We start from the raw sequence: 12852 nt of genomic DNA, 5'->3' as shown, positions 1-12852 counted from the left end.
TCCATTGTCCCTCTGTACACAGACAATCGTGGGGCCAGCAGCAGTTCCTCCAAAGATAATTTGTCCCTGTCTATTCATTCTCCCTCTTCCTACAGTCCCAAGTAGCGAAGTAAGTATCAAAATACGACTGAAAGCAGCATCTTTTAAGTTGCTTGGAACTGCAGGAAGATTCTTTGAGTCCTGTCTGGTGTGCTGGGGCGATGGCCCGGGTGCCCACAGCAGGGGCTCTGAGTGCCACCTCTGGCACCAGTGCCATAGGTTTGCCACCACTGATCTATAACAACCACTGTTTTTTCTATAAAATATAAGGCAGTATTTGGAAAGAAACCAGTCTTAGGCTACATTCACACGATGTATGCCCGCCGTACCATAGTACGGCGTGTATACATCGGCGCCAGGGAGAGGAGCAGGGGATGAGAGCTGCTCACCCCCGCCCCTCTCCATAGGAATACACAGCACCTATCTACCCATCTATCCGGTCGAAAGATAGGACATTAAAAATTAGATAGACTATCTAAAAATTAGCAATTTGTCTTTGAGCAACATTATTCATCGTCTCTGACATAAAATGCTGGACACAATCAAGGCCCCGTACACATAAGCGAGTGTGATACATCCAAGCAGTGAGCCGGCTATAACGACCAGCTCCAACACAGCTGTAACTGATATGCTGAGGTCAGTTCCAGTTGCTCAATATTTAGTGTGACGAGTTGGACGTATATCTTTCCCTTCTGAACATCAGGGCTTCTAAATGTGTAACCAAAAAAGGCGATAATCTTACCCGAATGGTTTTCTGCTATTGTCACAGACAGATCAAAATTGTTGCATTCTTTCTCCTTTTCTGTCTCCACAACATGATACACAGAAAGTACCTAGGGATCAAATAAAATTAAAATTATTAAAAGGATTTTCCAAGATTTTTGATAGGTCGTCAAAAGAGCCAATGGACAGACGAGGCAGCACTTGGTACAGTGGTCATTCTTGTCATTACATTTCGATTCCATTGTCTTGAGGGGACTGAGAGAAAGACGAAGTGCTTAAAAGGAATCTGTCAGCAAAAATTTACCTAATCAACCACTACCAGTATGTTGTCAAGCAGCTGAATACCTTCCAAATCGTGTTTCTTTCACGATCCAGTGCAGTGGCATCACTGAAAAAATCTACTTTGTAGTGAGATGTAAATTGATTGTATAAAGTCAAGGAGGCAAAAATTTTAACACTGAAGTCAAGCTCTCTTTTCCTCAGAAAGTTCCTTCACTGTAATTGATGGTCCTGCATCCAGAGACATCACTAACCAGATCTCCTGAAGTCCGATGAAATAATGTCAAACACAGAGGAGGAGACATTCGGAACTCCCTACCTTGACTTCAGCGCTAAACTCTCCGCCTCCTTGACTTCACACAACATATTTAATCTCACTTCAAAGTTGATTTTCTGGATGATGCCACCACACTGGGACATGAAAGAAACTAGAAGGTGTTACACTGCTTGACAATATTCTGATTGTGGTTTTTAAGGTCAATTGCTGATGACAGGTTCTGTTTAATTAGTCTTCTGATATACAAATACGTTTTCTAGGATGAGATAAGGAAAGGCTGTTCTTTAAGGAATGCATATACTGGTTTGGCTTTAATCACACATCATGCCTTTAGGTTTTCTAAAAAAAATCACGCTTGGTGTTAAGGAGTCTGCCTAACAAGGTAGCTAAGAGACAATGTTTACCTTATTCTTATTTTGGAAAACATAAGGCTACCTCCACTTACATGCAGAGGCGGCCTTAATTGGCAAAGTCTCTGTAAGGAGAGCTCTTCCTACCCCACCCTCTTCTGATATAACCATGATACAGGGAATCTTTGTTTGCATTAAAAAGTTTTTGAACAGAGATGAATCAAGAATGTGGCAGCTTATAAGGGGCAAACCCTTTTAACATTAGGAAATACACTCCTCCCTTACCGTCAAAGTGCCCTGACCCTTTCCTTTTGCAGTGACTATAAATTCTCCAATTCCAGATGTCTGCAATGAAATAGATAGATACAATCATGAGAATGTAGAGGATATTTTCTTCCTGGCCTCAGTGATAATTCTGTGACTACTGAGCCCATCACATCCCTGGATCTTCACCTTCTCTGATCGGGCCAGCAAGGCATTATTCAGGCTGAGACGATGAGTTATGGACTGGGATCTCCCAGGAAGAGTGAAGGAGACATCCATGTCCAAGTCTTTGTATGTTGGAACATCAATCAGATACTGAGTAAGGGCTTCAAACTGCATCATCGTAGACTAGAATAGAAGAGTTAGACAATAATGAAAATGTGATTTCACAGAAATTAAGACAATAGAACAGAGAAGCAGCATGTTGTCTGAAGAAGGTTCATCATCCAAGGATGTTTTGGGACAGAGAGAAGACGCTGAACAACTTAAAAATATGTAAATAATAATAACTTTGGCATCAAAGTTTCTGCTGCAAAATACAGTATATATCTTCAAGTATCTCCACAAAGCAGTAGAATTATATATTCACTTTTTAATTTATTTCGACCAACCCTCCTGTTCATCTAGCTCCAAAATCCCCTGGTTGTTATTAGTACAATGTACATAAAATATCACACATCTCATATGAGAAGATTATAAAACTTATTGGTTTTCTCTCCTGAACAGTGTTTTTGCCTGTGCGCCACCGGCATTTACAGGGTTAGCACCCAATGGTGCCGATTCCTAGTGTTACTTCCAGGGGTGAGAGAAAACACCAAACTCATACTCGCACTTCTGTCCAAAGTCCATATTCAGGAGCCAGAATATTGTGGATCGGGTTTGCTCATCCCTATTAGGGACCTTTCTTTTGTGTATAAGTATGCTCGCCCTTGTAGCGTGTAGGATCTTATGAGCAGGGACCTGTCTTGTGTACATTGTGTAATTGTGCTGGTTGACAGACCTCTTCTTCCCTTTCTTTGGTTGCTCTTTTGATTTGATTGTAACTTTTATCTTACTTTTCATTACTTCCTCACTAAGTCTGCCAGAATTGGTATGTTTAACATGTTGTATATAAACTGTATAGATCCAAAAAGTTTACAGTACAATAAAGTGACCCATGGTATGGTAGATCAAGAATGGCTTCCATCATGGCTCGTAGTCCTCCAGTGGCAAGAAAAGAGAGGTACAGAATAGTTAGAAGATGACTTGGTCTACCATTATCTTAGCTTATGACAGTGAGGGACCCAAGCTAACATTGACTAGGTCAATCGAAGGACATACCTGTGTTGAGGCATACACTTCTCCATAGTATCTCTTTTCGGTTATCATTTTCACTATACGTGCTGCGCTCTCAAACTCCCTCAAATTAAGAAGGGTAAGAAGAACATAGGAGTAGGCCTCAAGTGCTAATAACCGGGAATAACTGAAACCTGAAAAAACATTAAAATCTATCATTATAATCTGTGATAGCATCTACAACAAATTAATATACTGTAAGTATAAAGAGCTTGTAATGAAATACATTGATATGATATGATCAATTGTAGATTTTAAAGGAAAAGTTAATTAAAAAGTTCCCTACCTGCAGATTCAGACATTAGTTTCTTGGAGTTCTCCAGTTTTCCAGCCTTAGCCAGTGCATAGGAAGTGATGGCTATGGAATAGGGATTCTTCAGGGATTGATATTTCTTATTCACATATTCTGTGGCTTTTTCTATGCTTCTTTTTAGATCCTGTATCCAATGAAATTGAAATCGTAAAATTTCTGTATAATACAGTATATGCAGGTTGTACAGATGGTACCTTTAGTTTGCTTAAAATATTTTTTTTTTTGCTCCCTGTTATTCATTGGGGCACATTTATCTTGTACGCCTGAAAATGAGCTTATTTCTCCACTTACACCACCTCTATGCTAAGTCGGGTGTGAAGGGGGTCGTGGTCGGCGTTGCAGACATTCCTGCGCCACACCTGAGTACTAATTATAGCCTACACATATTAAGGGGGAGGCGATGGCGCAATTCCATGCCAGACTTGGCCTTGAACTGTCCTGCTGGTGTGGAGCATTGCATTGGTGCATTATCAGGAGGCAAGGGGGCAACATCATTCTTGGCGCCAAGGTATGATAGATGGGCTTGTTACTATTAGACTTATGCATATGTGACTTGTGTACAATGTCAATTGTAGTTTTTCAGGTTCCTTGTGTTTTAGCAACTACATCTTGTCACGGGTTCCGTCTCCTAGGGCACACGCACCGTTGTTCGAAGATTTAAATGGGCCAGCGCACTGCTAATTGGTGCCAGCTATTTCCAGGAATTCTATAAAAGCCAGCCTCTCCCAGCATTCACCGCTGGATATTTGTGCTATATGCCTCAGAGATAGCTTGTTTCGTTGCCCAGTGCCTGTCTGCTGATTTACCATTGTGACCCTGTTTCCGTTCCTGACTTTAAATCACTGCTGCCCGTCCTGACCTCCTGCTTTTTTGATGACTCTGATCCTATGCTGCCTGTCTTGACCTCCTGTCTGTCCCCAACCAAGATTCTGCCTCACGACTTTGTACCATGCCTTGGCCACCACCGCTGGCAAAGTCGTGCCTGTGGAACGACCTGGTTGAACCCTGCTGCAGCATGTCCATCCCGCTCTGCTCAGGCTCTCATAAAAACCAGGTGCCACTTAGACTCCGCTCCCAGGTGTCAGCTTACGCCATTGCTCGCAGTTGTACAGAGGATCCACTACCACCAAACCTGACACATCTATTGTAGCAGTGCTAATATCTACCCATTCCACAAAACCAGCAGTGAGCAATATGGTCATATTGTAATACAGCCACGGTGTTACCCTAAAAAGTGGGTCAATGTCTTGTCACAAGCATATTGCTGCAGAAACATTCTCCATATAGATCGATATATGCTACTCGACCTTCCTTATTGAATAGTAATTGTTAATTAGACTTTTAGTTGATTACAAATTATGGAGTGAACATGGTCAAAAAGAATTCACATGACACATACGTGCTAGGGGTAACTGCTTCCTATCGTTACTGTAGACCTGAAGAAGATGTCAATTAGGGATGAGTTGACCCATTATGGTTTGGGTTCGGCAGCATTCTCACCCCCACTAGTAACACCAGTGCTAGAACCGATGCTAAGGAGACGGTGGCGCGGACAGTAGCATTAAAAGAATTAACAATACCGAGTTAATGGTGGGATGCGAGATGGTAACCGAACACCAAACCCAAACTCGTTTGGCACAAACCCAATCTGCTCGTTACTAATGTTAATTCTTCCTGAATAAAGAGTTCAATAATTGTTCATTTATTCTTGACTTTGGATCCTGACTGTTTAGATGGTGTCTCTCATGACCAAAATGTTTCTCTTTTTTTTTACTACACTTTTTGAAAAACTTTTTTAGAAGATACTACCTGCCGCATGCATTGCTTCCGTTCTCATACCCACAACTGATTAAAGCTAAAGTGGTTTTCCCACAAAAGAAAATTCTCAAATCTCAACCCATTAGTGATGTTTACACAATAAAGATCATTTTAACCCCTTACTTTACAATGTTACTCAGTTTTATTGCTGTTTTAGCTCCTATAACTGGGCATTATAATCCATCTAGTTCTGTGGGGCGACAATGTGGTTAGATTGCCAGGGTACAGGTGTATATACACTTTCATCTGGCTTCTGACATTGTACTAACATACATAGAAAGATGAGACAGATGAGAGATGATGAGATGCATGAGATTTCTATCACACAGAGGCATGACATGTGCCTGCCTCTCCCTTCCCCCGGATCTGCTTGTAGTTTGCATATTCTCTTTCCTCGCCATGTGCAGTTTGTTGGCAGGATGTCAGTGAGTGTCTGTGTATCAGTCTGAGCTCCGTGCATGGGGCGGGGCTAGAGGCACAGAGCAGAAAGAAAACAGAAACAGAAATCTCAGCTGCACAGAGTCCCACTGGAATTCAAAATGGGGGCCCGAGCTTAAGTCAAAAGTTACAGGGTCGGGTCTAGGGGCAACTGAAATTGTGTACAGTAGGACTGATAGAGAGAGGTTGGACTTACATCTGTGAAATGCTGTTATTTTTGTTAATAACAGGGACTTAGAGAATGTGTTATTTTGTTATCCTGAGGACATATAAGAAACTTGTCTTTGTGGGAGGAATACCCCTTTAAGGCTGTATTGAAGTGTAGAAGAGGTAAGTAGAGTTATTGTGAATGAAAATAACTTACAGTAACTTTTTTCTCACAATGTTCTTTACTTTCCAGCAGGGCAATGAGGACAAAGGAGGTGAGACTGGAATCCAGCTCCGCAGAACCTGTAGTTATACCACCCTATATACAAAAAGATAACATTCTTACTAAACATAAACCAAAAAACATTAAAAAATATCACTTCAATCCTGGACATGTGTTATGAGGTGGTATTATTAATAAAACTGAAGTCTTAAAAAATAATTCACATCAATTTTATCATAGTTGTAAAAATGGCGACATCTACTCCAATACAGATTTGTTGAATTAGCACTGGGCTCCCTTGTTGATCAGCAGGGGCGTAACATTAAGGGTTGCAGAGGTTGCGATCGCACCTGGGCCCAAGAGGTTTAGGGGGCCCTTATGATGTCACTTTCCCATATGAGAAGACTATTACTATAAACCATATATAATAGTCGGGGCCCGGCACAGACTTTGCACTGGGGCCCATCAGCTTCTAGTTACGCCACTGTTGATCAGCAGTGTCCATGGTTCCTTATGTTTCATAGATCCATATCACGTGCCTATAGTTTAATTATTACCGTCCATTTGTGAGGTTCTTGTACTTACCACCATCTCCTGGTGATAGACGGGTGCATCCTCTCTAAAATCACCGCCCGAATTTTGCTTATTTTTAATCAGCCACTTCACTGGATCACATATTAGATTTTGGTCAATGTGAATCAGACTTGAAGACATGGAAAATACTTTGACCACGTAAGCAGTGAACCTAAAAAGAAATATGATCCGTGTTGGTAGGTTTCCTTTAAATGCCGGTGGCAATTTTGCTGGTGGCATTTAAAGGGTAACACCTGCCATCGGTGCCAACTCCGATTGCCATTTTTACCACTAGGGGTGAACTTGGCTAAACCTGAACCTTAACAGTTTCACTTATCCTTATTCATGGGTTACAGCTCTGACATTTTATCAGTATGATCCAGACAGAGACAGGGCAGATCCAGCGAGACAGGGCAGATCCAGAGAGATAGGGCAGATCCAGCTCTTCACCAGCCATTGGCTGTAGACACAATGAATAAATCCAGGGGCCTGGAGCATTTCAGTGATGAGGGCTAAATCTAGTCCATATCCTTGGTATTGTTATCCATAAAAGAGACTGGTCTGTCCTTTTGGTTTATTAAATCTTTTGTCAACACTTTTAATATTGTAAGTTGGTAAATAGCCCTGATTGGAGCTTTTGCTCAAAAACAATCTTTCTTGTTGATTTTTTTTTTTTCCATTTTCCCTCGCCTTTTAATTGCTTTTATTTTTTTTTTTGCTGGTTTTGCTGCACATTTTTTCAAATTTTTTTGGAAATATTTAAAATATTCCCATAAAAGATACAGTACAAATGTTTATTTACAAAGCCCAAATTCTGTGAAAAAAAAAAATTAGAAATTCTCATGAAAAAATTATTTATCTAACTTCTTGTGGATGTTTTCAGTTTTGGCTATTTTATTGGACGTGTTTTTGGTTTAGCGGCCATGCAGCCAAACCAGCAAATTCACACCCTTCCCTAATAGCTATAGCTGTGATTGGCCAGGGGTTTCCCCATGGGTTCATACACATGGTTTGGGTTCCACGACCCTGTGCATGAGCAGACCATTTCTTCTGTCATTGGCACTCACACCCTCACACCCTAATGACACATGGCCTGTTGTGTGCATAGTCAAAATTACACATTGGGGGGGGGGGGGGGTGTTATCAAGGCATTTACTAAAGGCTTGGCGTAAAAGCCTTAAAATAGTAACAATTTCTCGTGAACGGCAAGGAATTACGACTATTTCCCCCCTTACGCCACTTTCACAACAAGGTTATAGTGAAATTCTACACCAGACAGGACCTGATGTAGAATTCACTGGCTGCACACTGACCACTGGATATTTCAGGACCCCTACGCCTCTAGAATTTCTGTATTTAGGAGATGCCTCTATAAAGGAAGGTGCTGTAGATGTATTGGGGGGACTGTATATTATGGGAACAACTGCATATGTGTTACAGAGATGCTCATGCTGTATAAATATTGGGGTGCTCTATTATACCTCTCATTATTTTCAGCCCCCCTAATAAGTCAATAGCACCCCTTTATTTACCACCTCCAAATAAATATACAGTATAAATCCTTATACACCATTATATTTAGAAATTGTACCCTTCAATTAATTGTTGAAATTCCCCCCTCCCACTTTTAAATTTATATATAGCCCCATGTGCAGTTCCCCACCCATACAGCGACTCCAGGCCATAATATAATGCTTCCTAAATACGTAAATCCATGTTCATCTACTACTGGTACGCTTCCGAGCTGCCTGCATCGGTAAGAGACCGCAGACAGAGGGCTCTCTGATGCACCTATCTATAAATTGATGGTATTTTAAAAGGTTGTTTGACCCCCCCCTAGGGTTTGTGACCCACAGGTTGAGAGCCACTACTCTACATACATACAATCTTTTGGAAGGGGCACGGGTTAGATCAAGTGCTTGCGCACCAGCGCGTAATAATCCTTTTTTTTGTGTTTTACTACATTGAATCAGAAGAAAGGTTCAGTAGTAACACGCAATCAGAAGGCTCTTAGGTGCCATAACACCGGATTAACTCCTTTGATTGCCTTAAAGAAGAGCCAATTTCTATCTTTTACTGGAAAATATGAAAATAAACCTTCTACATGGTAGGGTCACATAGTCAAAAACATTAGAAAATTAAAGCAATTAAAGCAAGAGTTAGAGGGTGAATCCAGTGCAATATCTTGTACTGTACCATGTGCTGGAAGGTCTGTGGAGCCAGGCAGCATACGAACCGTCATTTTTTGCAACTGCTAATGCTAGATTTACACCTGTTTAAAAAAGAACAAAAAACATCAACATAGGTCATCTTTCTGGAGGTTAACAAGGTAGCTCTGGGTTAACTTTTGACATTTTTGGTTTATAAAAAAAATGTAACAATCTAATGGATAACCAACAGAAACATAAAACAGGGAATATCTTACCATCTCTGATGTGCCCAATGGCCTGGTCCCTACGTTTTACTCCTATCCTTTCCCACTGGTGGCTTTGATCCAGGAAATGAACGGCTATCATAGTTGCTGTCATCCTCATCAAGATTTGCTCTCCACATCCATGAGGGGCATTGATCAAGTGGTTGAGATTGACACCATCAATCGATTTCTCCACCATTTCACTTACTGGACTTCCTGGTTACAAGGGGGAAGGAGTCAAAAGATCAAGCAAGGAACATCCTCATAATTTCATCACAAATGTTCTTCATGGTGAATAAATGTTGGGGATATAAAAGGAAGATTTCTGGAATCACCTTGGATGGTAACTATAGTGTTGATTGGTGCATCCGGGACCCTATTTTTGGCATCTACCGCTGTGACCCGTTCTTGTTGTACTCCTCCTGTTTAAGAAATAAAAATAAGTACGGATTCCATTTTATATATTCACATCTAGAAATCCCAAATAAAGGGTTTTCATCTATAAAAATTTTTTAAAAATTGTTTGATGAGTCTAATACAATATATTGACCTTTAGCTTCTGGATCCAAAACGACGGATGTGAGAGTCTGTACAAGACGTCTTCCTTCCGGCTGTTGATGAAAAACGGGAAAGTGGTGAGAAATTGATGGATACAACAAGTTGTGTGGATGCTGTGACTCGGACTGTGCCCCATTATGTGTTACTCAAAGCTTCATCCATGTGTCAGTCCATATGGAATCTGAGGAGGATGAATATTATTGGGCTTATTCTGCGCTGAGTAATATCTAGAGGACAAGATCTCAATGTAACATCTTTCACCAGCCATATGGCATGGACCATCATATCAAGGCCATACGCCAATTCTCACCTCAGTTTGATACTTACCACAACCCTCACTTTCTTCTTTATACCATCTGATACATATTCCCCAGCTGCCTTCACCTCAATGTCATATTCCCCCAATTTTAAGGGCACAATGACAAAGGGTACAGCCACTGATGAGGTAGGTTTCATAACTACTTCTTGACTATGCTTCTTCTTGGCCGTGGAGAGACTGCAGAACTCTTCATTGTAGGTCCAGTCTACACGAACCTGAATCAAAGACAACAATCACCTTGTGGTAAAAGTAAGAAGTGACAGTGTTTCAGGTTAGATGATCTGTTTTGACAAGTTCTAGAACTTACCTTAAACTCATTTTTGCCGTAGTTGTAGAGAATGGCTCGTATCTCTGCTTGCTCATTTCTCACCACAGAATATGGAAGCCTCAGATCAATGAAGAAGTCCTTCTTTACTTGAATATTGTGAGGTTTAGACACACAGATACCTGCCAGGAGAAGTCATGAGAGAATGTCAGATTATATATAATTGAACCAACTGCTTCAGGAACTCACAGAGGTGCAAGTCGGGAACACCCAGCATTGGCGCACTCCACAGCCGGGGCGGCCCTTTCACTTACTTGGTGTGGAGATGGTGTAAGAGAAGGAATAGTCACTATTCCTGGCTGTGCAGAAGGAAATCTGATTACTTCCCCCCACCCCAACCCATGAAATGTATTTTCTCATACTATAACACAACTTCACATACATAACTGCTTTGTAAATTAATTATCCTTCATATAAACTCATGGAATAAATTATAGTAACTAATTTTATCATATACACTGCACCTCTTTGACCTGATTTTGAGCCCCCTTTAAGGCCAGGTTCACACGCAGAGTTTATGTTTCAGTTCCGTTTTGAAATGCAATTTATATCCAAGATGGCCGCCATCTTCGACTACAAGTCCCACGATCCTTTAGTTCTCAGTAACTCCTCCTCCGTCTTTTGCTCTGCTCCCATTGATGATGTAACAGACGTTCCTGCTCTGTTGCCATAGTAATAATGTGTAACTCCCATCCCTGCATATTACATCACTGAGATGACGTCTCATTTCAACAACCAACTGATTACAGCCAAAAATAGTGATCATCACATGACCTGCGTGACCGGTGCCATCTTCTGCCCTGTGTCTGCTCCACAGGGACACGGTCACAGAACTGATTAAAGAGCCAGTAGCTTTTAATTCTCTATTGTGTATGCCCAAAAATTTTTTCTGCTAAAGGGAGCAAAATTTTAAATAACAACTTATTACATTTTCGCTTATATTTTAATGACTCATTTGAATATGAATTATGCTTACTGCTGGAATACCCCTTTAATGAAAGTCCAAACAGCACAAAAAGAAGTACATTGGTAGCTGCACACCTAATAGGGCCTGGCTCCAGGTCCTCAGTAATATAAAATTGGAAAAAGGCAGAACTCCAAAATGTTCAAGTGAAAAAAGTTAGTGGTCCTCTTTATACCCCAAGATAATGGGGCTCATTTACTAAGGGCCCGAATCGCAGATTTTCGTCGGGTTTCCCGAAAATTACCGTTTTGCGTCGAATTTCCCTGGGTTTTTGGTGCACGCAATCGGATTGTGTCGCATTGGCGCCAGGTTGCATCCCGACGGATTCAGAAAAACCATGATATTTTTTTTAAAAATGTGTCGCATGGAATAGGATGGTGAACTCCGGCGGACCTCGGCGCACCAGGACATCGGGCGCAGTGGATCGCCGGAAGACCCAAATCCTCGTCGGAGAACGTGCCCCTGGTTCGCGACAGGACCGGGTAAGTAAAAGAGCCCCAGTGTACAGTGACGTATTGTGCTCTGTGTGAGCCTTTTTCAATCCTTGTCCCTGTGCATTATGTTATGGAATAAAGAGGACCACTAACTTTTTTCGCTTGAACATTTTGGAGTGCTGCCTTTTTCCAATTTTATATATATTTATATTTATATATCCATATCTATATATCTATCTTTATATCTCTCTGTCCTCATCTGAATCTCTTTGTTTTATCTGACTCTCTCTTTGTATCTCTCTGTCTTTGTCTCTTCTTGTCTGTTTCTTTCTATATGTCTGTCTCTGTCTGTCTCTGTCTGTCTCTGTCTGTCTCTGTCCATCACTGTCTGTCTCTCTCCATCACTGTCTGTCTGTCTGTCTCTCTCTGTTTCTCTCTGTCTCTCTCTCCGCCCTTGTCTGTTTCTCACTGTCTCTCTCTCTGTCTCTTTGTCTTTCTCTGCTTTTATTTCTATCCATACTGCCTCATACACAACTTGCCTTATACTTATTGCCTATAATATCCAATCACAGCTCAGAGCTCATATTAATGACCTGTGGCAAAATAACAACCAATCATGGCTCAGCTTCCATCTGCTACAGCAGCAGCAGACAATGGCTCCTGTATATGTTGGTTAATAGGTGGATTTTGGAAAGTGCAGGGTAAAAATTTCATATCAAAACCGAGTCTATGACGTTCCCTGAGTCACAGAGAGCGGCTGTGCAAAATATGGCTACTAAACGCGATGGTGCAGATTCCTTTATTGGACACACACAAAAACATGCACACATACACTCAGATTTATATATTCATAGTATAATAGTTTATATGGTTGAAAAAAGACAAATGTCCATCAAGTTCAACCAAGGACCATATTAGATGTGCATAATCCTTTGATCATTTCTACTGTATAGTGTGTGTATGTCAATACATGTATATTCAAACATCCAGACACCAAACACGCTGCGCTACACATTTACACATCACACACATTTAAAACAAAGACATTTACATTTTTGCA

At 41.0% G+C, this 12852-nt stretch overlaps 1 protein-coding gene across 1 annotated transcript in view; it reads right to left on the bottom strand.

The window, feature by feature from the left end:
* Positions 1-12852, bottom strand: part of LOC140128228 (complement C3-like) — a 58962-nt gene that overhangs the window by 20632 nt on the left and 25478 nt on the right. The window contains exons 20-32 of the mRNA XM_072149779.1: positions 10377-10516; positions 10078-10284; positions 9743-9803; positions 9528-9614; positions 9205-9408; positions 8976-9051; positions 6792-6951; positions 6201-6302; positions 3554-3704; positions 3253-3401; positions 2122-2280; positions 1954-2013; positions 782-872 (exon numbers count right to left, since the gene is read on the bottom strand). Of these exons, the coding sequence (XP_072005880.1) occupies positions 782-872; positions 1954-2013; positions 2122-2280; positions 3253-3401; positions 3554-3704; positions 6201-6302; positions 6792-6951; positions 8976-9051; positions 9205-9408; positions 9528-9614; positions 9743-9803; positions 10078-10284; positions 10377-10516 (1647 nt within the window). The remainder of the gene's footprint in view (positions 1-781; positions 873-1953; positions 2014-2121; positions 2281-3252; positions 3402-3553; positions 3705-6200; positions 6303-6791; positions 6952-8975; positions 9052-9204; positions 9409-9527; positions 9615-9742; positions 9804-10077; positions 10285-10376; positions 10517-12852) is intronic.

This window comes from Engystomops pustulosus, chromosome 4 (genome assembly GCF_040894005.1).
Source record: "Engystomops pustulosus chromosome 4, aEngPut4.maternal, whole genome shotgun sequence".
Taxonomy (NCBI): domain Eukaryota; kingdom Metazoa; phylum Chordata; class Amphibia; order Anura; family Leptodactylidae; genus Engystomops; species Engystomops pustulosus.
The sequence above is the reverse complement of the archived record's forward strand: the minus strand, read 5'-3'. Positions and strand labels throughout refer to the sequence as shown.